The sequence below is a fragment of the Schistocerca serialis genome, chromosome 2 (assembly GCF_023864345.2).
Source record: "Schistocerca serialis cubense isolate TAMUIC-IGC-003099 chromosome 2, iqSchSeri2.2, whole genome shotgun sequence".
In the NCBI taxonomy this organism is placed as follows: domain Eukaryota; kingdom Metazoa; phylum Arthropoda; class Insecta; order Orthoptera; family Acrididae; genus Schistocerca; species Schistocerca serialis.
The window spans coordinates 829,031,017-829,056,268 of NC_064639.1; the positions used below are offsets into that span (position 1 = coordinate 829,031,017).

General features: G+C 44.3%; 1 protein-coding gene across 1 annotated transcript in view; it reads left to right on the forward strand.

The window, feature by feature from the left end:
* Positions 1-22,148, forward strand: part of LOC126455723 (chymotrypsin-2-like) — a 56,101-nt gene extending 33,953 nt beyond the window's left edge. Inside the window, exons 4-7 of the mRNA XM_050091492.1 lie at positions 5,898-6,070; positions 11,362-11,469; positions 16,708-16,814; positions 21,959-22,148. Of these exons, the coding sequence (XP_049947449.1) occupies positions 5,898-6,070; positions 11,362-11,469; positions 16,708-16,814; positions 21,959-22,141 (571 nt within the window). The 3' untranslated portion in view covers positions 22,142-22,148. The remainder of the gene's footprint in view (positions 1-5,897; positions 6,071-11,361; positions 11,470-16,707; positions 16,815-21,958) is intronic.
* The last annotated feature ends 3,104 nt before the right edge of the window (positions 22,149-25,252 follow it).

The window sequence follows — 25,252 nt, forward strand, 5'->3', positions numbered from 1 at the left end:
TTTATTTTCACTGTGGTTTCCATTTCGCGACCTATCGTTCCTTACTTTTGGAATAGCCCTCGTATTTATCTCATTGTGAGAAAAGAGGGTCAGTGCCTTCATGGAAAAGTGCTGTGGTTGCCTACGGAACAATGATTGTACCCAAGCGTGTACCTGTTCGTCCGAAGAAAATCAACGGCGACGAGTGTCTTCCTCATGGCTTCAAAAATATGGATGTCGCGTGGGGAGGGTTTGGTGCTATGTGGAGGATGTGTAAGGGACCCCCCCCCCCCCCCCCCCGAAACTTCTGCAGCGTTGCCGAAACAACCTTAAAAACATGTGGCAGAGGGTTATCTTCCAACAGAATTTTGCCATCTGTCAACATTCCAGGGCGCTTGGACTTCATGGCGCGCTTCAATCTTTGCAAAGTGTGCACGCTCCGCTGTGCGTTAATTCTGCCACGGGGTTCGAGGAAGTCAATGAGCAGTGATTCCTTGGAGTCAAAGAAAAAGGTCATCATGACTTTCCCCGAGCTGAGGCACCTGCTGTTTCAATTACACTGTAGAAGTCTCGCGGGGAAGCCCTTACACGTCCTCCAAATGGTCTCAATCTCTCTCCTTGCGATTTCCATGAAACCGCATGGAGACATTCGTGGCTGTCAACTTGCTTCGGACGAAGATTTGCTCGCCTTGGGAATCACCAATGATCAGCGACATGAGGATGCAGAAGACAATGGAAACCATTGCGTTACAGACACAGAACGTGTATCCACAAGACATGTGGACTGCAATTGAAAAAGTGCCATGATGATCTCTCCATTGGAAAAAAATTCCGGAATGGTTCCCCATTCGGATCTCCTGGAGGTGACTGACGAAGTGGAGGTGACCGCGAGAAAAAGACTGAATAACCAACGAAAGGATAACGTTCTACGAGCCGGAGTGTGGAATGTTAGAAGCCTGAAAGTGGTAGGGGAGCCAATAAATCTGAAAAGGGAAAACAAAGGCTTAGTCTAGATATAGTGGGGGTCAATAAAGTGAAATGAAAAGTAGACAAGTATTCCTGGTCAGATGAGTATAAAGTAATATCAACAGTAGCAGAAAATGGTGGTATAACGGAAGTAGGATTCGATATGCTCTAGGAAGGTGGAGCAGAAAGTGTATTACTGAGAACAGTTCAGTGACGGGTTGTTCTCATCAGAATCGACGGCAAACCAACAGCGACAACGATAGTTCAGGGATATATGCCGACGTCGCAAGCTGAGGAGGTATAGAAAGTATATGAGGATATTTAACAAGTAATTCAGTACGTAAAGGGAGATGAAAATCTAATAGTCATGGGGGGTTGGAATGCAGTTGTAGGGGAAGGAGTAAAAAAAGGGTTACGGGGGGAGAATGTGTACTTGGAACTAGGAATGGCAGGGGAGAACGACTAACTGAGTTCTGTAATAAAAATCAGCTAGTAACAGCGAATACTCTGTTCAAGAATCACAAGAGGAGGAGGTATACTTGGAAAAGGCCGGAAGAATGCAGCAAGATCACTTCATGTTCAGAAATCAGATACTGGATTGTAAGGCGCATACAGCAGCATAGACTAAGATCACAATTTAGTGATGATGAAGAGTACGCTGAAGTTTAAGGGATTAGTGGGGAATAATCAATGCGCAAAGAAGTGGGATATGGAAGTGCTGAGGAATGAAGAGATACGCTTGAAGTTCTCTAAGGCTGTAGGTACTGCGATAGTGAGTAGCTCAGTAGGCAGTTCAGTTGAAGAGGAATGGACATTTCTAAAAAGAGCAATCACGGAAGTTGGGGAAAAAATAGGTACAAGGAAGATAATTGTGATGAAACCCTGGGCAGCAGAAGAAATAATTCAATTGATTGACAAAATAAGGAAGTAAAAAAATGATCAGGGGCATTCAGGAATACCAAAATACAGGTGATTTACGAATAAAATAAATAGAAAGTGCAAGGAGGCTGAGACGAAACAGCTACGTGAAACGTGTGAAGAAATCGGAAAGGAAATGATTGTCAGAAGGACTGATTCAGCATATAGCAAAGTCAAAACAACCTTTGATGTAATTAAATGTAAGGATGGGTAATATTAAGAGTACAACGGGAATTCCACTGTTAAATGCAGAGGAGAGAGCAGGTAGATGGAACGGAAAGGGTACACTGAACGCCTCTATGAGGGGGAAGTTTTGTATGATGTGATAGAAGAAGAAACATGAATCGATTTAGAAGAGATAGGGGATCCAATATTCGAATAAGAATTTAAAAGAGCTTTGAAAGATTTAAGATCATATAAGGTAGACGGGACAGATAACATACCATCGGAATGTGGCAAAAACACGAATATTCACGTTCGAGTGTAGAATGTATGAGTCTGGCGATGTACCATCTGACTTTCGGAAAAATGTAATCCACATAATACCGAAGACTGCAAGAGCTGACAAGTACGAGCATTATATCACAATCAGCTTAACGGTTCATGCATCCAAGTTGTTGACAAGAATAATATACAGAAGAATGGAAAAGAAAATTGAGGATGTGTTAGACGACGATCAGTTTGGCTTTCGGAAAGGCAAAGGCACCAGAGTGGCAACTCTCACGTTGTGGTTGATAATAGAAGCAAGACTAAGGAAAAATCAATGCATGTTCATAGGATTTGTCGATCTGGAAAAAGGGTTCGACAGTGTCAAATGGTGCAAGATTTTCGAAATTCTGAGGAAAATAGGGGTAAGCTATAGGGAGAGACGGGTAATATACAACACGTACAAGAACCAACAAGGAATAATAAGACTGGAAAACCAAGAACAAAGTACACGGATTAAAAAGAGTGTAAGACAGGTATGTAGTCTTTCGCTTCTAATGTTCGATCGATACATCGAAGAAGCAACAATGGAAATAAAAGAAATGTACAGGAGTGGAATTAAAATTTCAGGTGAACGTATGTCAATGATACGAACCGCTGATGACATTGCTTTCCTGTGTGAAAGTGAAGAAGAATTACATGATCTGCTAAATGGATTGAGCAGTCTAATGAGTACGGAATATGGATTGAGAGTAAATCGAAGAAAGACGAAAGTAATGAGAAGTAGCAGAAATGAGAACAGCGAGAAACTTAACATCAAGAGTGATGCTCGCGAAGTAGATGAAGTTAAGGAATTCTGCTGCCTAGGAAGCAAAATAACCAATGAAGGACGGAGCGGAGAGGTCATCTAAACCAGACTAGCACGGGAAAAAAGGGTAATCCATGCCAAGCGAAATCTGCTAGTATCAAACATAGGCCTTAATTTGAAGACATTTCTGAGAATCTACGTTTGGAGCTCAGCATTGTATGGTAGTGAAACGTGGACAGTGGAAAATCCGAAACGGAAGAGAATCGAAATATGTGATGCTACAGACGAATGTTGAATGGTCTGATAAGATAAAGAATGAGGAGGTTCTGCGCAGAATTGGAGAGGAAAGGAATATGTGGCAAACACTGTCAAGAAGAAGGGAGTGGATGATAGGACATCTGTCAAGACTTCCATGGTACTAGAGGGAGCTTTCGAGGGTAAAAACTGTAGAGGGAAACAGAGATGGGAATACATCCAGCAAATAACTGAGGATGTAGGTTGCAGGTGCTACTCTGAGACGAAGAGGTTGGTACAGGAGAGGAATTCGTGGTGGGACGCATCAAACCAGTCAGAAGACTGACGACTCAAAATAAATGAATAAATAAATCGTGCTGCCTCCTGACACGAGATTGCTACCCATCCTTTTTTCGCTCTCTGTGGACTCAGAATACAGAGTACCAAACCTCTTGCACTAAGGGAAGTTCTAGTGACGATTTATAACGATATGAACAACGTCTGGTCTTTATTATTGTGTGAAATAAAGAATAAAATGACTGGTGGGGCCAGAAAGTCCAAATTTAAGGGTTGAACTAAAGGTAAAACGATATATTCGAAATTCTCACTGGAAGTGCATATTTGGAGAAGAATAAGTGATATCTCTGGAATGAATCATCACAAGTGCGTTAACGAGAGTAAAGGAACCAGTCGCAATCATTTCTGCTTCACTACGAAGGTGTCGAGGAAAAAAGGTAGCTAAGTAACAAAAGAATTTTGAAATGGATTCCCTCAGACAGAAGGACCTCCACCTACAAGCCGGAATTACGAACTAGATACCAAGTGGGTTGAGGATACCAATAACAACACTGCAAGAAGGGCAATGAGCAGAAAAGTGTTGTTGAGAGACTGCCTTAGACATACAGGGAATAACATCCATGGTACTAGAGGGAGCTATAGGTGTTCGTTCTTTCCGCGCGCTAAACGAGATTGGAATAATAGAGAATTGTGTAGGTGGTTCGATAAACCCTCTGCAAGGCATTTAAATGTGACTTGCAGAGTATCCATGTAGATGTAGATGTAGAGGATTGGACAGAACTATGGAAATACCAAGAACACAAGACATTACTATGCCTAATACGGTGTAAAAAACCCAATGGCGTTCAGCCGTCTTGCAATGGATAAATAGAAGTCCTGTATGGATTTGAAGGGAATGTCGTACCATTCTTCCTCCAAAATAGTGGCAAGTTCGGCTACTGATGATGGAGGTGGATAGCGACTATGTACCATTCTTCCCAAAGCATACCACGAAGATTCAATAACACTGAGAAGGGTGGCAGGAGTCCAGGGGAGATGTGGCAATTTAGCCTTTCGCTCACGAACCCAGTGCTGGGCGTCGCGAGCTGTGTGCATAGGTGCCCTGTCGTCTTGAAACACAGGATTACTATTGGGAAACAAACATTGTACCATGCGATGTACCTGTTTAGCCAAAATGGTCACATAATCCTTGGTAGTAATGCGCCTCTCTGGGGTACCATGGTGTCCACCAAATACTACGATATGACTGCCCAAATCATCATCGAACGGTCGTCATATTTCACCTTTGGGACGTAAACTCCGGCAGAAGCTGGAAACAGTGCGCAACAAGACTCAGCCGACCAAATTACTTCCTTCCGTTACTTCATAGTATAGGCTTTACGGTTTTGACACCACGTTTCCCTGTTTCAGGCATTTCTATGACTGAAGAATTCCAGATCACTCTGCGGTTCCCTACTTATGGAGGTCTCTTTGAGTCGTTTTGGTGCTGACAGTGTTAACAAGTTCGACATTAAGTTCTTTAGTGACTTTTTCCGCTGTCAATCACTCAACACACACATTCGTCCCTGTTGTGACTTGGTGGATGATGGTCTTCTACGTTCACTGTATGCAGCATAAATCATCGATGCGGTGCCTCTTCAAACACCAAACTCTTCGGCTCCCTTGTTTAAGGAGCACCGATCACACGAACACCAAGAATTTGACCTCGTTCGAATTCATTTAGCTCCGACACAATGCACTCACAACCACATAGTAGACTGTTCGCATCACAACTGGCACTTTGACGGTGTAGATGACATCACACAGTTGCCGTTAGTGTACAAACGCAACAGTACATCCTGCTGGCTTCGGTAGCATCTGCATTACGTTCAAGCATACATTCTCGCGCTGTTTCCGTATGTACGTGCAACCCCCATATAATTCCTGTGTATGCATTATCAATGCACTTGGAGGGTAACTACATGATATCCGCGCACCGAAGCATTCAGTTGATCTTTCCGCAGTGCGCTCTGGAGTTTAGGTTCAAATGGCTCTGAGCACTATGCGACTTAACTTCTGAGGTCATCAGTCGCCTAGAACTTAGAACTAATTAAACCTAACTAACCTAAGGACATCACACACATCCATGCCCGAGGCAGGATTCGAACCTGCGACCGTAGCGGTCGCTCGGCTCCAGACTGTAGCACCTAGAACCGCACGGCCACTCCGGGCGGCTGGAGTTTAGGGTTGCAAGAGAAGCAGGGTTGTAGTTTCCTGGTGGGTATTGCAGGCTGACCCACTGGGAGGTGTACCTGGGCGCAGCCGACCTGTCTGCCGTGGAGCCGGGCCGCACCGTGGTCACCACCGTCAGGGGCCTCAAGTACCCCGGCTATGACACAGCACTCACTGGGCTCACCAGCGACATCGGACTCATCGACCTCGGCGCGAATGTGCCGCTTTCCCGTAAGTACCATCACACTGGTTTCTCAGTACCATATTACAAGTACCCGACTCATATTACTACCACTACTTCATTCATTTCACGCCAGGACCAGATGACTCGAAGTAAATCGTAACTCATAAACTGATACGATAGCTGAATTAGCAACGTGATATGTTTATGGACAGTACTGTCGGTTCCTTTATACACTGAGATGATACGAGGGTTGGAGCTTTAATAGTGGCAACATTTTATTTACAGCTCGTAGAAAACAGATACGTGTTTCAAAGTTTCACTGACCTTCGAAGTAGTCACCAGCATTGTGTATAACCCGTTGCCAGCGACGTGGAAGTCGTAGGCTACTCTCCGCAGTACCAGGTGTGTTGACAGTTCGAGTGACGCGGTCTATTGCCCGACGAATTTGTAGCAGTTCTGAAGCGAATGCCGTGAAGCGTTTCATTCAGTTTAGAAACTGAGTTGAACTCACGAGGGCTTAAGTCAGGGGAGTGCAGTAGGTGGTATATCACTTAGCAGCCCCATCAGTCAAACAAATCAGTAACAGCTTGCATTGTACGTGCTTGAGCATTGTCCTGCAAAATGATGGTCAGGTCCTGCAGAAAGTGTCATCACTTGTGTTTCTAAGCTGTCGTAGGTTGTGTTACAAAAATGAACAGCATAAAATGTCATGGGACATCGGTATGATCATACACAGATGGCGGTCGTATCGCCTAGACAAGGTTTAAAAGGGCAGCGCATTGACGGAGCTGTCTTTTATACTCAGGTAACTCTTGTGGAAGGGTTTCCGACGTGATTACGGCTGCACGACGGGAACTAACAGACTGCGAACGCGGAATGGTACTTGGAACTAGACGTAAGGGGCATTCCACTTCGGAAATCGCTACGCAATTCAATACTCCGAGATCCACAGTGTCAAGAGAGTGCCGAGAATACCAAAGTTGAGACATTACTTCTCACCACGGACAACGCAATTGCCGATGGCCTTCACACAACGACCGAGAGCAGCGGCGATTGCGTTGAGTTGTCAGTGTTAACAGTCAAATAACACTGTGTGAAATAAGCACAGAAATCAATGTCGGACCTACGACGAACGTATCTATTAGGATAGAGCTGCAAAATTAGGCTTTAATGGACTATGGCAGCAGACGGCCGATGCCAGCGACTGTCCTAACAGCAAGACAATGCCTTCAGCGCCTCTCCTGGGCTCGTGAACCATACCGGTTGGACCCTAAACAAATGGAAAAACGTGGCCTGGTCAGAGGCGTCGCTAAGAGCTGATGATAGCGTTCGAGTGTGGCGCAGACCACACGAAGCCATGTACGTCAACAAGACACTGTGCAAGCTAGTGGAGGCTACATAAGGTGTGAGCTGCGTTTACATGGAATGGACTGGGTCATCTAGTCCAAATGAGACGACCATTGACTGAAAATGGTTATGTTCGGCTACATAAAGATCATTGTCAGCCATTCATGGATTTCACATTCCGAAACAATGAAATTTTTATGGAGACAATGCTTATGTCACCGGGCCACAATTGGTCGCAGTTGGTCTGAAGAACATTCTGGACAGTTTGAGAGAACGATTTGCCCACCCAGATCGCCCGACATAGATCTCATCGAACATTTATGCGTCATAATGGAGAGGTCAGTTCGTGTACGAAATCATGCGCCGGCAACACTTTCACAGTTGTGGACGGTTATAGAGGCATCACGGCTCAATATTTCTGCAGGAAATTTCGAGTGACTCCTTCAGTCTATGCCACGTCGAATTTCCGCACTATGCCGGGCAAAAGAAGATCTGACGCGATATTAGGAGGTATTCCATGACTTTTGTCGCCTCAGTGTGTATAATAACAGTAGTAATAATATGTAGTTTTTCCGGCATAAAGTTAAGGCTTCAGCAATTATTTAGGATAGGCATACTGCAATAAGGAAACATAACCCGCTCGGGTAGGAGCGCCGGCCCCAGATCGAATCCGCCCGGCGGATTAACGACGAGGGCCGGTGTGCCGGCCAGCCTGGATGTGGTTTTTAGGCGGTTTTCCACATCCCGCTAGGTGAATACCGGGCTGGTCCCCATGTTCCGCCTCAGTTACACGGCTCGCAGACATCTGAACACTTTCGCACTATTTCACGATTTATACTCGACGCAGACAGCTGGGGTGCACTAATTCGGTCCCAGGGGGAACGGGGTGGCGGCAGGAAGGGAACTCGGGCCACCCCTTAAACATTAACATGCCAAATCCGATTAACGATGGCTGACACTGCAGGTCAAGGCTCAAGCGATAGCTAGCATACTGCAATAAGGAAACATACTATTTTGTAATTGCTTTAATTGCATGAAGTGCCTCACTAAGAGTCTTCAGTCACATTTTCTGTGTTGTTTCGGCAGATATTTGCCATTTTATTTCTGAAATGTGTCGATGAAGTCGGCCTAAACAAACACCGCTCATCACATGTTTCATTCGATGCCTACTGTCAACAGAAAGCGTTTTTTGTTTCCCGTCACAAAACCAAATGAGTTCAAACGGAATTTTTAGTGCCCATTCGACCATGAGAGCTGTATCAAACCAGTCTCAGGACTGAAGACCACAACAACAACAACAACAACGACGACATTCGACCATTGTCCAGAAGGTTCTTCAAATCAAACTCAAACAACGGTAGCTCAGTAACTTAGCGAAATAGGAATTCCGACATTGTTTGGGAACATGAAGTCCATGAATGGCTGTTGATGGTCTCCAAGTAGCCGAACATAACCTTCTCTAGTCAAGACAGCCCATACTATTATGGAGCCACAACTAGCTTGCATTGTGCCTTGTTGACTACTTGGGTCCATGGCTTCGTGGGGTCAGCGTCACCTTCGAACCCTACGGTCAGGCATTACCAACTGAAACTGGGAGTCATCTGACCATGCCATGGTTTTCTAGTCGTCTAGGATCCAACCAATATTGTCACAAGTCCCGCGGAAACGCAGCAGGCGATGTCGTGCTATTAGCGAAAGCACTCGCGTCGGTCTTCTGATACCATAGCCCATTAACGCCTAATTTCGCTGCACTGTCCTAACAGATACGTTCGTCGTACGCCCCACATTGATTTCTGCCGTTATTTCAGGCAGTGTTGCTCGTCTGTTAGCACTGACAACTCTAGGTAAACGCCACTGCTCTTGGTCGTGAAGTGAACGCCGTGGGCCAGTGCGTTGGCTTTAGTGAGAGGTAATGCCTGAAATTTGGTATTCCTGATACTGTGGATCGCAGAATATTGAATTCCCTAACGAATTCCGAAAAGGAATGTCCCATGCGTCTAGCTGCAACTTCCATTACGCGCTCAAAGTCTGTTACTTCCCGTCGCGCGGCCATAATCACGTCGGAAGCCTTTTCACATGTATCAATTTGGTACAAATGACAGCTTCGCCAATGCACTGTACTTTTATACCTTGGGTACGCGATACTAATGTCATCTGTATAATTGCTCATAGCTATCCCACGACATTTGTCATCTCAGTGCCTGTTATGTCGCTCACTTCAAAAAAAGCGAGAATGTTCCCCGCTAGTGGGAAACTTGTTTAGTTTCATTCATATGAAACCGGAGAACGTTTTCTTCATTGAACAACTTTTTACATCCATCTTGAGAACATTCTCAGATGAAGTATATTCTCGGACTCGCTTTATTCATGCGAACGTGAGAATGTGCGCTGAAATTCCGAGAATAATGTACATTCTCCGTTTCATTCATACTACCTTATGTTCGGTAGGAAACTGGTTGAGCTGTACCTGACAGCAGCAACTCCCGTTGAGTTTGAAACCGTTTTTCACTGATAGCACATCACACACGTTTCAGTCACTGTCGGTATGGATCTTTTTAAGACCACTGTTCTTACGCCCTGTTACACTGCTGCAAGTGATACACCATTGTTTATAGAATCGTTGGACAGTCCGTATTGATACATCTACAAATCGGGCAACTTTATTCTCCGTATAGTCATAGGCACTCTCAAACACGGCTGCTTGTCTCTGGTGTTTTGTTACCGTACTCGTATGACTCTCGGTCGACCCATCTCACTGCCCTGATACCATTCAGTAGACTGACAAATGTACACCACTTTACTGCCATGACTTACGAGAGGCAGTCAATCGGAAACCAAACACCCGCTATGACAGGATCATAGAATGGTTCTATTCAAAAGGAACCACAGCACACGATAAAACATTTATCCTACTGGGAGACGAGACGATCAGTTCCTGATCTGTAGAACGTGGTCGGCCGCTGACGGGTGCACAACTGTACCCACTCTTGCAGTTACTCGTCCGACTGAAACTGGCGTCGACACACGCCTTTCCACAGGTCGCCAAAGATGTGAAAATCAACGGTGAAGGACGTGGGCTGTAGGGGGAATGTTGTAGTACTTCTCAACCAAATCGCTGAGGCGTAGCCTTCGCCTGATTGGTAATATATGTGAGTGGGTGTTATCTTGCAACAGTATGATATCGTCCAACAGCATTACGACAAACCGAGGGCATACGCTGAAGCCAGCGGTGGAAACACCCCTCATCTATCCCATCAAAGAAATCCAAAGTTGTTCACACAAGTTCCGGTAAGCTCATGATGACCTTCTTCTTCAACTACAGAGGTCGGCTGGTCGTCGAGTTCCTCGAGCGTGGAACCACAATCAATAAGCGGCGGTATTAAGACACTTGCAGTAGCTGCGATGTGCATTAATGCTCAGGAATGCTGTTGGACGGTATCATCCTGTTATAAAGCAACGCCCGCCATCACACTGCCAGTCAGACGAAGGATACGCTTCAGCGATTTGGTTAGGAAACACTGTAACATCCACTGTACAGCCCGGACATCATGCGATTTTCACATATTTGGCTACTTGCAGAAATGAATGTGCGGACGACGGTTTCAGTCGGAAGAGGGAGTGTAAGAGTGTGTGCAGCTGCGGATCCTTCAGCGGCCGACCGCGTTCTAACGAAACATGGACTGATCGTATCGCCTCCCAGTGGAATAGATGTCTTAAAGTGTGTGGTGATTGCTTTTGAATGGAACGATTTCACGGTGCGGCTGTCCTGAATGTTCGGTTTTCATTTGGCTGTCACTTAAACGGCAGCAATGGTGGGTCACATGATGGGTGCACTCCAAAGCTACCATTATGCTATTTTAAGGGCGTCACTAATATTTTGTCCTGTGGGTTTCGTTTCCTCTTAGTGTTTAGTCACGTCTTGACAGTGTGATATATCAGCTTTGAATCCTACAAGACGTGTGAAAAAACATGTTCTTTGTTTATGTTGCAGCCTACGTGCAGCCAGCCAAACTGCCCGCTCGCTCGGAGATCGGCAAGGTCTACTTGGGACAGGAGGGCGTCTTCGTGGGATTTGGAACCACTACTGTTGCGTCCGCAAGTACAGAAATGCTGCAGTCTCTTGTCATTAAACGTTTTCAATTTCGGAGTACTGCAAAACATTCTTGATGTACTGCAAATTATAATAGACAACAGTGTGTTGTGTATGGCGACCAAACTTCGTCATGGTAGAGACTGCAAAATATCGCCTCTGCAGAGTTAATAACGACCGACGCTCTGTGCAGAGGCGGGTAGAACCCGGGAGGAAAGTACGCGGAGAATCGCTGAGTAACTTCAAACTGGAAGGGCTGATTTCTAGAAGCGATTCGTGTAAGACAACTTTCGATAGGAAAACCGATATTTGACGGGGCTAGCAAAATCGATCCAGGCATTAACATGTAAACATGGGAGGGAAACGAATTCCGAAATTCAGTTCGAGTCTTCCAGAAATTGCATCGTATGCTAATTCAGAAATGGATAAAGTACCTTAAAAATTTTAACGGTGTAGCTCGTTTTCCTTTGGATGAATAAAAATAAACTTCGGGGTGATAAATATTCTTGCTGCAACTATAGTTAATTTCGAAATACAGGCACGGTAAGAGGTAGAGGTTGCTTTAGATCTCGCTTAGATTGCGTCGCATTGCATCCCATGTTTCTTAACTTTATACTGAATAACTTTCTACGAAATTCACAATTAAATTTCCGTTTGTTTCCAATCGATAAGCGATGAAGAATTTCGTTTTTATTGTAGTTATAGAACTCCTTCGGATGTGGCTTTCTGTAGAGCATTCTGAACTGGAATATATCCCGTAGAACCTTCTACCACAAGCCTTCTTCAGATTACGTAGTTGCCTTTCAAGTAGTACCGCGCACTGTCGTAAAATTGCACTTTTAATCACAAACCAATTTTTTATTTAAATACCGAAAATATGGTCATTATGTTGATGCAAAATAATATTTTTCATTAAATACCCACTTTTTTAAACTAAATGTCCAACATATGCTGCTTTTCATGTCAGGTATTTTTTAAAGTTTCGACGTATCCCGAAGAAAGTTTTCATAGTACTCAATTTGATTATGACCACATGGACGATATTGTTAGTTAGTTACATGTTGCACAGTGCATTTGAACGATTCTTTAATCGAAATGACGTGGAACGAATCATTTTATAAGAAACGTACAGGTATAGGGTGTTAAATTCAATTAATTTCTTTTCCAGGCTACCAGTTTTTCAACTTTCAAATAGAAATTCGTTCATGGGACAGAGTTCTCCAGAAGAAATTATATTTAAAACTTTTTTATTGTATGTTATTGGACAAATGATCAAAAATTTTTGCTGCTGTTATTGAACTCCTTTAGCCGGCCGCGGTGGTCTAGCGGTTCTAGGCGCTCAGTCCGGAACCGCGCGACTGCTACGGTCGCAGGTTCGAATCCTGCCTCGGGCATGGATGTGTGTGCTGTCCTTAGGTTAGTTAGGTTTAAGTAGTTCTAAGTTCTAGGGGACTGATGACCACAGATGTTAAGTCCCATAGTGCTCTGAGCCATTTGAGCCATTTGAACTCCTTCCTGAGCCATTCATATCTTTAATGATACGTAATGAATTTCGTTTTCCCCCTCTAATGTTGTTTGTATGGACATCACTGTTATTCGCAAATTGTGATGGATTACTTACGACGAATTTATTAGCGAATATATTTATTGCAACGGTACAGCTAAAATGCCTAACTCTGTGAAGGAGTATCTACGTGACGGCCTGGGTGAAAACCACATATACTGATGGAAAAGATCGCAACAGGAAAAAATAATTAGGGTATGGAAAGTTCGGGAATGCACTTGTCTTGGTAACTCGTAAGTGACTGACATTGCAAGATGACAGGTTAATGTAAGCGCGAGATACGCATTGCAGATGTGAAATGCAGGTACGTTAATAACCAGTGTAACCGTCAGAATATTGAACGCCAGCATATAAACGTGCATTCATTGTATTGTTCAGATGCCGGATGTCAGGTTGTGGGATGGAATTCCATGCCTTGGTCGGTCAATACAGGGATAGCTAATGCCGTTTGTGAATGACTCTGCAGGTGTCGTCCAATGATGTCCCATATGTTCTCGATGGGAGACAGATCTGGTAATCGAGCTGACCAAGACAACAAGTCGCAGTCTGTATATCATGTTGAGTTGCAACATCAGTATCTGGGCTAGCGTTATCCTGTTAGAAGACAGTCCCTAGAACGCTGCTCATGAATGGCTATACAAGTAGAATCGCCAGAATGACGTACAAATTTGCAGTCAGGGTGCGTGGGATAAGCACGAGAGCGCTCCTGCTGTCATACGAAATCATACTCCTGACCATAGCTCCAGGTCAGACAGGTTGCTTGCAGGCCCTCAACCGGCTTTCTTCTAACCAACACACGGCCGTCACTGTCACCGAGGCAGGAACAGCTTCAATCAGAAAACACGACATACCTCCACCCTCTCCTCCAATGAGCTCTCGTTTGACACCTCTGAAGTCACTAACGGCGATGGTTTGGGGTCAGTGGAATGCACGGTGCAGAGCGTCTGGCTCGGAGCTGTCATTGAAGCAACCGATTTGTAACAGTCCGTTGTGTCACTGTGGTGCCAACTGCGGCTCACATTGCTGCTGCAGATGCAATACGATGCACTAGAACCATACGCAGAACACGATGGTCTTCCCTCTCAGTAGTGCCACGTTGCCGTCAGGTCTTCTTGCAACAGAACAGTCTGGTGACCACCGCTGGCAGCAAGCATGTACAATGGCTACATTCCCGCCAAGTCGTTCTGCAGTATCGTAGAAAGAACATCCAACTTCTCGTAGCCCTATCACACGACCCCATTCAAACTCAGTGAGGTGCTAATAATGGGGTCTTTGTCGCCTTAATGGCGTTATTGACTGACATCAACTCACCACGTCAAATCTGGAAGGTAATTAACGTTCAAGACTGTTACAGTGTGTATTTAAAGGAAACCTGATTCGCATCCTCATCGTGACCGTACTAGGGCCACTCTTATGAGAATAGCGTGAAATCTGAATAGACATCATCTTTCAGATGTTAGAAGTACGTTTATCAACTTTCGTTTACGTCGAACAACTCCTCCTTGGTTTTGCGATTTCTTCCGTCCATGTACACTAGTGGCCATTAAAATTACTACACCAAGAAGATATGCAAATGATAAACGGGTATTCATTGGACAAAAATATTATACTAGAACTGACATGTGATTACATTTTCACTCAATGTGGGTGCATAGATCCTGAGAAATCAGTACCCAGAACAACCACCTCTGGCTTTGATATGCCTGGGCATTGAGTTAAACAGAGCTTGGATGGCGTGTACAGGTACAGCTGCCCATGCAGCTTCAACACGATACTACAGTTCATCAAGAGTAGTGACTGGCGTATTGTGATGAGCCAGTTGCTCGGCCACCATTGACCAAACGTTTTCAATCAGTGAGAGATCTGGAGAATGTGCTGGCCAGGGCAGCAGTCGAACATTTTCTGCATCCAGAAAGGCCCGTACAGGACCTGCAACATGCGGTCGTGCATTATCCTGCTGAAATGTAGGGTTTCGCAGGGATCGAATGAAGGGTAGAGCCACGGGTCGTAACACATCTGAAATGTCACGTCCACTGTTCAAAGTGCCGTCAATGCGAACAAGAGGTGACCGACACGTGTAACCAATGGCACCCCACACTATCATGCCGGGTTATACACCAGTATGGCGATGACGAATACACGCTTCCAATGTGCGTTCACCGCGATGTCGCCAAACACGGATGCGACCATTATGATGCTGTAAACAGAACTGGATTCATCCGAAAAAGTGACGTTTTGCCATTCGTGCACCCAGGTTCGTCGTTGAGAGTACACCATCCCAGGCGCTCCTGTCTGTGATGCAGCGTCAAGGGAACCGCAGCCATGGTCTCCGAGCTGATAGTCCATGCTGCTGCAAACATCGTCGAACTGTTCGTGCAGATGGTTGTTGACTTGCAAACGATCCCATCTGTTGACTCAGGGATCGAGACGTGGCTGCACGATCCGTTACAGCCATGCGGATAAGATGCCTGTCATCTCGACTGCTAGTGATACGAGGCCGTTGGGATCCAGCACGGCGTTCCGTATTACCCTCCTGAACCCACCGATTCCTTATCCTGCTAACTGTCATTGGATCTCGACCAACGCGTGCAGCAATGTCACGATACGATAAACCGCAATCGTGATAGGCTACAGTCCGACCTTTATCAAAGTCGAAAACGTGACGGTACGCATTTTTCCTCCTTACACGAGGCATCACAACAACGTTTCATGAGGCAACGCCGGTCAACTGCTGTTTGTTTATGAGAAATCGGTTGGAAACTTCCCTCATGTCAGTACGTTGTAGGTGTCACCACCGGCGCCAACCTTGTGTGAATGCTCTGAAAAGCTAATCATTTGCACATCAAAGCATCTTCTTCCTGTCGGTTAAATTTCGCGTCTGTAGCACGTCATCTTCGTGGTGTAGCAATTTTAATGACCAGTAGTGTATTATTCTTACTGCTCGCTTACGTGCAATCAATACGTTGTTTTTGTGGTGAGCTACCCCAGAAAATTATTCCATTAGACATAACTGAGTGGAAATACCCAGAATGTGCCAGGAAGTTAATTGGTTTGTTTCCAAGAGTAGCATCATGCAAAGAGTAGAAGTAGCTGAACGTAAGTGGCAGAAGAGCTCAGCAGTATGCTTCTTCCAGCAATAGTAGATTTTATAAATAAATAATTTTAAAGCCAAGGCGATCATGGGGTCCTTTCAAAAATGATATACGATTGTGAACTCTAGCTGAACGTGAAGTTAAAATAATAGTTCCACAGTCAGATCGTGTCGCATTGCAATTCCACAACTCACTTCTGCCTTCTGAGTTTTTATACTGAAACTACAGGTGATATATTTTTCTGCTTATCATTTACTACCGAAGTTTATACCTTTATTTGTAAAAAGCTTAGATCTTTTGCTGCAAAAGATATTTGATATCCAAATTTAAGGTTTCTCGACAATATGTACTGATAAAATTCTCTCGAACTTCCAGCCGCGTCACGTGGTTTGAAATCTACAATGATTTTACACGACTTGATGCGGCTGAAAGTTGAAGAGAATTTTGAAGGATATTTGACTTACACCCCGCCCCTTTTTTCAGGCAGAACCTTTTCACTTCAAAGTAAATATGTTACATATTTAATGCATCAATTCCATCCCAACGACTTTTGATTTTCTTCCACAGTATGAGTTACATGTTGTGTTCCAGACGCCATCTCCGACTACAGTTTGAACTACGCGACCCTGGAGGTGATCGACGACGGAGACGAAGGTTGGGCCATGCGTGCCAAGGGACACAACGGAGAATCAGGCTGTGTAAGTACGGCTGTAATACTGACTCCATAAAACCATCTGATCACAAGGATAAAGGCACACGCTCCCCTTTGTGAGGTGTTGTGTGCCAGCCCTTAGTGCAAGTCTTCTGATTTCGCAGCCATCTGCGTCTGGGATTCTTTATGCAGGCAGACATCCTGCTAGTCTCTTAGCATAATTACGCAAAAAAGAAAACTAGTAAAGTCGCAACTTGGGCTATTTACTCTCTGTCAAATCGGGTTGGGGTCCGAGCTCCTGGCTTTGATGGTAATGTACAAGGTTTGGGACTGTAATAGTGGCAACTATTTATTTGCGGCTCGCACAAAATAGATACGTGTTTCAAAGTTTTACTGACCTGCAAAGTAGTCACTAGCATTGTGTATAACCCGTTGCCAGCGATGTGGAAGTCATAGGATACTCTTAGCAGTGCCAGTTGTGTTGACAGTTCGAGCGGCGCGGTCTATTGCCCGACGAATTTGTAGCAGTTCTGAAGCGAATGCCATGAAGCGTCTCCTTCACTTTAGAAATCGAGCTGTACTCAGGAGGGCTTAAGTCATGGGAGTGCAGTAGGTGGTATAGCACTTAGCAGCCCCATCAAACAAACAAATCAGCAACAGTTTACACTGTACGTGCTTAAGCATTGTCCTGCAGAATGATGGTCAGGTCCTGCAGAAAGTGTCACCACTAATTATGCTGTTCAGTTTTGGAACACAACCCACGACCAGCTTAGAGACTGATGACACTTTCTGCAGGACCTGAGCATCGTTTTCCATGACAATGCTCAAGCACTTACAGTGCAAGCTGTTATTGATTTCTTTGACTGACGGGGTGCTAAGTGCTACACCACCTACTGCACTCCCTTAACTTAAGCCCTCGTGAGTTCAACTCGAATTCTAAACTGAAGGAAACACTTCAAGGTATTCACTTCAGAACTGCTACAAATTCGTCGGGCAATAGACGGCGCCGCTCAAACTGTCAACACAACTGGCACTGCTAAGACTATCCTATGACTTCCACATCGCTGGCAACGGATTATACACAATGCTAGTGACTACTTTGAAGATCAGTAAAACTTTGAAACAGATATCTATTTTTTACGAACTGTAAATAAATATGAAACTTCCTGGCAGATTAAAACTGTGTGCCCGACAGAGACTCGAACTCGGGACCTTTGCCTTTCGCGGGCAAGTGCTCTACTATCTGAGCTACCGAAGCACGACTCACGCCCGGTCCTCACAGCTTTACTTCTGCCAGTATCTCGTCTCCTACCTTCCTACCAGAGCACTTGCCCGCGAAAGGCAAAGGTCCCGAGTTCGAGTCTCGGTCGGGCACACAGTTTTAATCTGCCAGGAAGTTTCATATCAGCGCACACTCCGCTGCAGAGTGAAAATCTCATTCTGTAAATAAATAGTTGCCCCTATTAAAGTTCCAACCCTCGTACTTTAAAACTGAATCATTGTTCTGGGAAAATTGGAAACTGATTAGTGTGAGTTTTACTCGTATTATGAATGTAATTGTTATTGTTAGTGAGGTTCCAGTACCACTGATTAAAACATTTATTGATTATTATAACTGCTGTTTCGGAGGATTTACATTCTCAAGTACGTCTACATTGTCCTGACGTATATATACCATCTCGTGTGACTGTATCTGGTGACTGTTCTCCTTATATTTCACGTGAAATTCTAAAATTCTATTTCACGTCGATTTTATACTGTTTTGTTCAGTGTGGTGCAACTTTTATACTGTCTGGCGTAACATTTTGAAATGGTACTGTAAATATTTCGTGTAATTTTTTGACAGTATACACCATATTTACAATATTATATCAGAATATTAAGACGAACTGTATAAAACAGATAAAATCGACGAGAAATCGATATTTTAGAATTCACATGAAATATAACGAGAACAGTCAGCAGCTACGGTCACGCCAGATGTTATATATACGTCAGGACAACGTAGACGTACTTGAATGTGCATATCTTGCGAAACAGCTGTCGTAATAACCAATAAAGGTTTTAAGCAGTAATACTGGAAACTTATGTCCCTTCAAGACATATACTTCACTGCAGTAACTCTGTTACTTTTACAAATGATTAATTTATCTGTACATATTCTACGTGATCAGGAGTATCCGGAAGCCCCGTGTAATACGAAACTGACGACCAGATGTCACCAGAAACTTATGCGGCAGTGTAAAAGGAGACGGGGAATATTGTGTGTCTCTATCCTGTTCGAGCTTCATCATCTCAGAAAAACTAGTGCACCCTACAACCTTCTGAATCTGCTTACTGTATTCACCTCTTGGTCTCCGTCTACGATCTTTATCCTCCCACACTTCCCTCCAATGCTAAATTGGTGGTCCTTGATGTCTCAGAATGTGTCCTACCAACCAATCTCTTCTTTTGGTCAATTTGCTTCACTAATTTCTTGTCTCCCCAATTCTATTCAGTACTTCCTCGTTAGTTAGGTGATTTATCCACATAATCTTCGACGTTCTTCTGAAAAACCACATTTCGAAAGCTTCTGTTCTCTTTTTGTCTGAACAGTTTATTGTCCGTGTTTCACATACATACGTGGCTACGCTCCAAGCAAATATTTTTAGAAAAAAATCCTAACACTTAAATCTATAGCCAATGTTAACAAATTTCTGTACTTTAGAAATGCTTTTGTTGCTATTACCAGACTACATTTTATAACCTCTCTACTTCGAGCATAATCGGTTATTTTGCTGCCCAAATAGCAAAACTCAGCTACTACTGTAAGTGCCTCGTTTGCTAATCAAATTCCCTCATCATCACCTGTATTTATTCGACTACATTCCATCATCCTTCTTTTGCTTTTGTTGATGTTCATCTTACACCCACCTTTCAAGACACGGTTCATACTGTTCAACTGCTCTTCCAAGTCCTTTGCTGACTCTGACGGAATTACAATGTCGTCGGCAAAGGTCAAAGTTTTTATTTATTTCCCCTGAGCTTTAATCCCTACTCCAGATTTTTCTTTGGTTTCCTATACCGCTTGTTCAATGTATAGATTGAATAACATTGGGGGTAGGCCACAACCCTGTCTCACTGCCTTCTCAACCACTGCTTCCCTTTCATGCCCTTCGACTCGTATAACTGCCATCTGGTTCCTGTACAAGTTGTAAATAGCCCTTCGCTCCCTGTATTTTACCTCTGCTACCTTCAGAATTTGAAAGAGAGTACTCAGTCAACATTGTCAAAAGCTTTCTCTAAGTCTACGAATGCTATATACGTAGGTTTGTCTTTCCTTAACCTGTCTCCTAAGATAAGTCGGAGGATCAGTATTACCTCGCATGCTCCTACATTTCTCCGGAATCCAGACTGATCTTCGCCGAGATCGGCTTCTACCATTTTTTCCATTTTCTGTACAGGATTCGTATTAGTATTTTGCAATCATGACCTATTAAACTGATAGTCAGCAACTGCTTTCTTTGAAATAGCAATTATTACATTGTTCTTGAAGACCTACGTATGAGGATGAGTCAAATGAAAACCTAAAGATTTTTTTAAATAATATTTATTGTGCAGAAGTGGTACAAAGCTGTATCACTCTTCAACATATTCTCCCCCACGCTCAACGCAAGTCCTCCAGCGCTTACAAAGTGCAAAAATTCCTTTAGAAAAAAATTCTTTTGGTAGACCACGCAACCACTCATGCACCACGTGGCGTACCTTTTCATCAGAACGCTTTGATTTGATTGCAGGCCGCAGATGATTTTTTACTAGACCTGTGTATGATGCACTGCTGATAGTGGTCCCTCTAGGCATGTAATGCTCCAAAATGACGCCTTTTTCGTCCCAAAAGAGAGTCAGCATAACCTTCCCTGCTGATGGTTCTGTTCGAAACTTCTTTGGTTTTGGTGATGAGGAATGGCGCCATTCCTTGCTATCTCTCTTCGTTTCTGGTTGATTGAAGTGAACCCAGGTTTCATCTCCAGTAACGATCCTTGCAAGGAAGCCATCAACTTCTCGTTCAAAGCGCCGAAGAAGTTCTTCACAAGGATCAACATGTCGTTCTCTCATTTCAGGAGTCAGGTGCCTGTGGCACCCATCTTGCAGACACTTTGTGAAACTGGAGCACAACATGCACAATGTGGTGTGCCGACCCATGACTAATCTGTAAACATGCTGCAGTGTCATTCAGTGTCACTCGGCGGTTTTCCCTCACTATTGCTTCAACTGCTGCAATATTCCGTGGAGTCACAACTCGTTGTGCCTGACCTGGGCGAGGAGCATCTTCCACTGAAGTCACACCATTTGCGAACTTCCTACTCCATTCATAGACCTGCTGCTGTGACAAAATATGCGTCACCGTACTGAACCTTCATTCGTCGATGAATTTCAATAGGTTTCACACCTGCACTACGCAAAAGCCGAATAAAAGAACGCTGTTCTTCCTTGATGCAAGTCGCAAGTAGGGCGGCCATCTTTATACTGAAACTGCGACGGTATGTGTCTATCTGCACTATGTTGCCACCTACAGGTCATTCTGCACGCAGTTTGTAGCACGTTTACCAACTTACAGGATAACGGAGCGAAATTTCCATTTGTTATTCCAAATTTAAGGTTTTCATTTGACTCACCCTCGTACATTAGTTGGCCACCATGCGAAATGTGCTGCAAACAATCCTGGAATCTCTAGTGTGGTTACAGGCTGTCGTGGATGCAGATGGTCGTCACACTGAGCAACCTTTGTAGCCTGGAAAGTAAACACGGTACAATATTACCCTCTCATGTGGAAATTAAAATGTGTTTCTTTCAATGCTTTATTCGTTATTTCTCTTCCGCACGTCCTTACAGAAGTTTCCACAAAATTTCATTGTCCTACGAGCAGTGGTTTTTCTTAGGGGCCCTCTCAAATAGCGAAAGTTTAATTATAATCATCCTGTATGTTGGCGAGAATAATTCTATTTGCTTACTCCATAGATTTTCCTATTTTAAGCAACACACGGTCAGTTAACACGGACGTCGACTCCTGTCGATGACTAAAGAGGAAGTCTTGGGAAGCTGGAAAATACAAACGAATCTGACGCGGCATTATAGCTTAGAAACATTTATAGAATAACGTCGTCGCGAAAATCTTGTTTCTCACGTGAGGACGTGCGCGTGTGGTTGCAGGACGACTACGGCAGCCCGCTGGTGCAGTACAGAAACGAGACGGCCGTGGTGATCGGCGTCAACACCTTCATCGCCGGCGGCGACGGCTGCAACAACGCCGTCACCGGCTTCACCGTCGTCTCGCTCTACCTCGACTGGATCTCCTACGTGGCTGGCGTCCAGATCGACCACGTCCCCGCATGACGTGCCTGCATTTCCTGAAGCCCTGCCATTCTACTCACGTGCTCATCCGTTCTCGAAATTCCTGCGATATGAAATGGGCTTCTGCGACTAAATTAAACTGTGGTGTATTACAAGTAATGTAATTAAATTCAGTGTATAATATAGAGTAAATGAGTCAGCTAAATTGTTCAATTTTTACCTCGTCTGAAGTAGCACCGGCCGCTTAATAGTAGTTTTACGGATGGGAAGTGAGCTGTATTTACGCCTTTCCCCCTCTTATCCACTCTTTTTGACACACACACACACATACACACACACACACACACACACACAAACAAACAAAGTCTAAATTTTAATGCTGCTAAACTGGTAAACAATTATAATAAGGCGACAGAAATTAGTTTAGTAAAATCTGTCATGAGATTTAATAAAGAAAAACGTGAACAACATTACATTCATCTTCAAACACGAAAAGATTGTTTGCCTTCCATTGTGTTCCCGTGTCAAGCGCTAATACGAGGCTAATCCCAAAAGTAAGGTCTCCTATTTTTTATAAGTACATAGATCTGTTCATTTCTACAGTGGTTTACATCAGTTTACAGCTTCAACATTTAGCTATTTTTCGACATAATCACAATTTCTGTCGATGCATTTTTGTAGACGCTGCGGCAGTTTTTGTATGCCCATGTCATACCAGCTCGCCGCCATGCTGTTAAGAAAGTTATGACCCCTTTTCTTTCACCTCGTCGTAGGAGCTGAATCGCTTTCCGGCCAAATGTTCTTTTAACATAGCGAACAGGTGATAGTCACTGGGCGCCAAGTTAGGATCATAGGATGGGTGGGTGATGATGTTCCACTGAAACTGTTGCAGGAGATCAACGGTTTACCGAGCGATGTGTGGGCGAGCGTTGTCATGGAGAATGTGTACGCCCTTGCTCAACATTGCTCTTCTCCGGTTCTGAATTGCCCGTTTGAGGTTCACAGTACCTGTCAGCGTTAATTGTGGTCCCAGCGATTCAGCTCCGGCGACGAGGTGAAAGAAGAGGTTCATAACTTTCTGAACAGCATGGCGGCGAGCTGGTATGACATGGGCATACAAAAACTGCCATAGCGTCTACAAAAATGCATCGACAGAAATGGTGGTTATGTCGGAAAATAGCTAAATGTTCAAGCTGTAAACTGATGTAAACCGTTGTAGAAATAAACAGGTCTATGTACTTATAAAAAAAATAGGTGACATTACTTTTGGGATTACCCTCGTAATATTCCCTACCAATATCTCAATAGGGAAACATTTCATAAGTATGAATGATACTGCAAAGTAATTACTTGTCAAACACTTTGTTTCTTTATTCGAACAATGTATAAATGCTAAGAGTATACACTGCCCTGACGAAAGTCACGGGATACCTCCTAATATCGTGCCGGACCTCCTGTTGTCTGGTGCAGCGCAACAACTCGACTTGACGTGGACTCAACAGCTCGTTGATTGAGAGTCCCCTGCAGAAGTACTGAGCCCTGTTGCCTCTACAGCAGTCCATAACTGCGAAAGTGCTGCCGGTGCAGGATTTTGTGCTCGAACTGACCTCTCGGTGATGTCCCATAAACGTTCGATGAAACTTATGTAGGGCCGTCTGGATGGCCAAATCATTCGCTCGAACTGTCCACAATGTTCTTCAAACCATGAACAATTGTGGCCTGGTGACACGACGCATTGCCATCCATTAGAATTTCATCGTTGTTTGGGAACATGAAGTTCATGAATGGGTGCAGATTTTCTGGATTCATTTGGACCAGACGACCAGTCCCATACCCGCAAACACAGCCTACACCACTACAGAGCCATCACCAACTTGCTCAGTGCCTTGTTGACAATTTGGGTCCATGGCTTCGTGGGGTCTCCGCTACACTGTAACCCTGCCATCGGCTCTTGTCAACTGAAATCTGGATTCATCTGATCAGACCACAGTTTTCCAGTCGTCTAGGGTCCAACCGATAAGGTCACGAGCCCAGAAGAGGCACTGCAGGCGATGTCGTGCTGTTAGCAAAGGCATCTGCGTCGGTCGCCTGCTATCACAGCCCATCAACGCCCACTTTCGTACCATTGCTCAGCGGATTCGTTCGTTGTACGTCCCACATTGATTTCTGTGGTTACTTCAGGCAGTGTTGCTTGTCTGTTACCACTGACAACTCTACGTAGACGCCGCTGCTCTCGGTCGTGAAGTGAACGCCGTCGACCACTGCGTTGCCAGTGGTGAGAGGTAATGCCTGAAATTTGGTATTCTCGACATACTCTTCACACTACGGACTGCGAAATATTGATTTCCATAACGATTTCCGAAATGGAATGTCTCACGCTTCCAGTTCCAACTACCATTCCACGTCCAAAGTCTCCTGATGATTGAGTGATTAATAGAGAGGGTTTATGCAACCAAACGACGAGGTCGTCAGCCCCACAATTCCGAAGTTACTCACAGAAGAAAAAGGGTCCGTTAAAAATGGACGGATCCAGTCAGGTGAGTCAAATTGTAAAACAATGAACTTCAAACATACACAGTAAAAAGCATAAAAGGTGAGACCAAATCTAAAAACCGGAAAAAAGAGCGGCCTTTCCATGGAGGAGTGGTCATGGGGTCCCAGACCAAGAAAACATGAAGAGATGTCTCAACCACAACCACCCTGTCCCTGTTCCTGGAGGAAAGCAAAACCTTATATCTGGAAATAAAAACCACTTTCGTGGAGGAAACTGAGGACCAGTTCAACCATCCATGAATCATTTGTTAATATTGAAATTAAGGAATCTGGAAGACTTTACTTAGCATGAAGGGCCTAAAGAAGAGGACATTCCGACACTACTTGGTGTACCGTCAGTCTGGCTCCACAGCCACATTGTAGGGGTAATTGATTATGCATGAGGAAACAGTGGGTGAGTCTGGTATGACCAATACGTAGACAGCATAAAACAGTGGACTTCTTCCGAGAGGGGCCGAAGGAAGAGCGCCAAACTGCAGTAGACTTCTTGATTGAGCAGAGTTTATTACTGTGAGCTGTAGCGCACCAGATGTCATTCCACTTTTGAGCAAAGAGAGATTTGATGGAGATCAGAATATCCATAGCTGGATTCATGAAAGC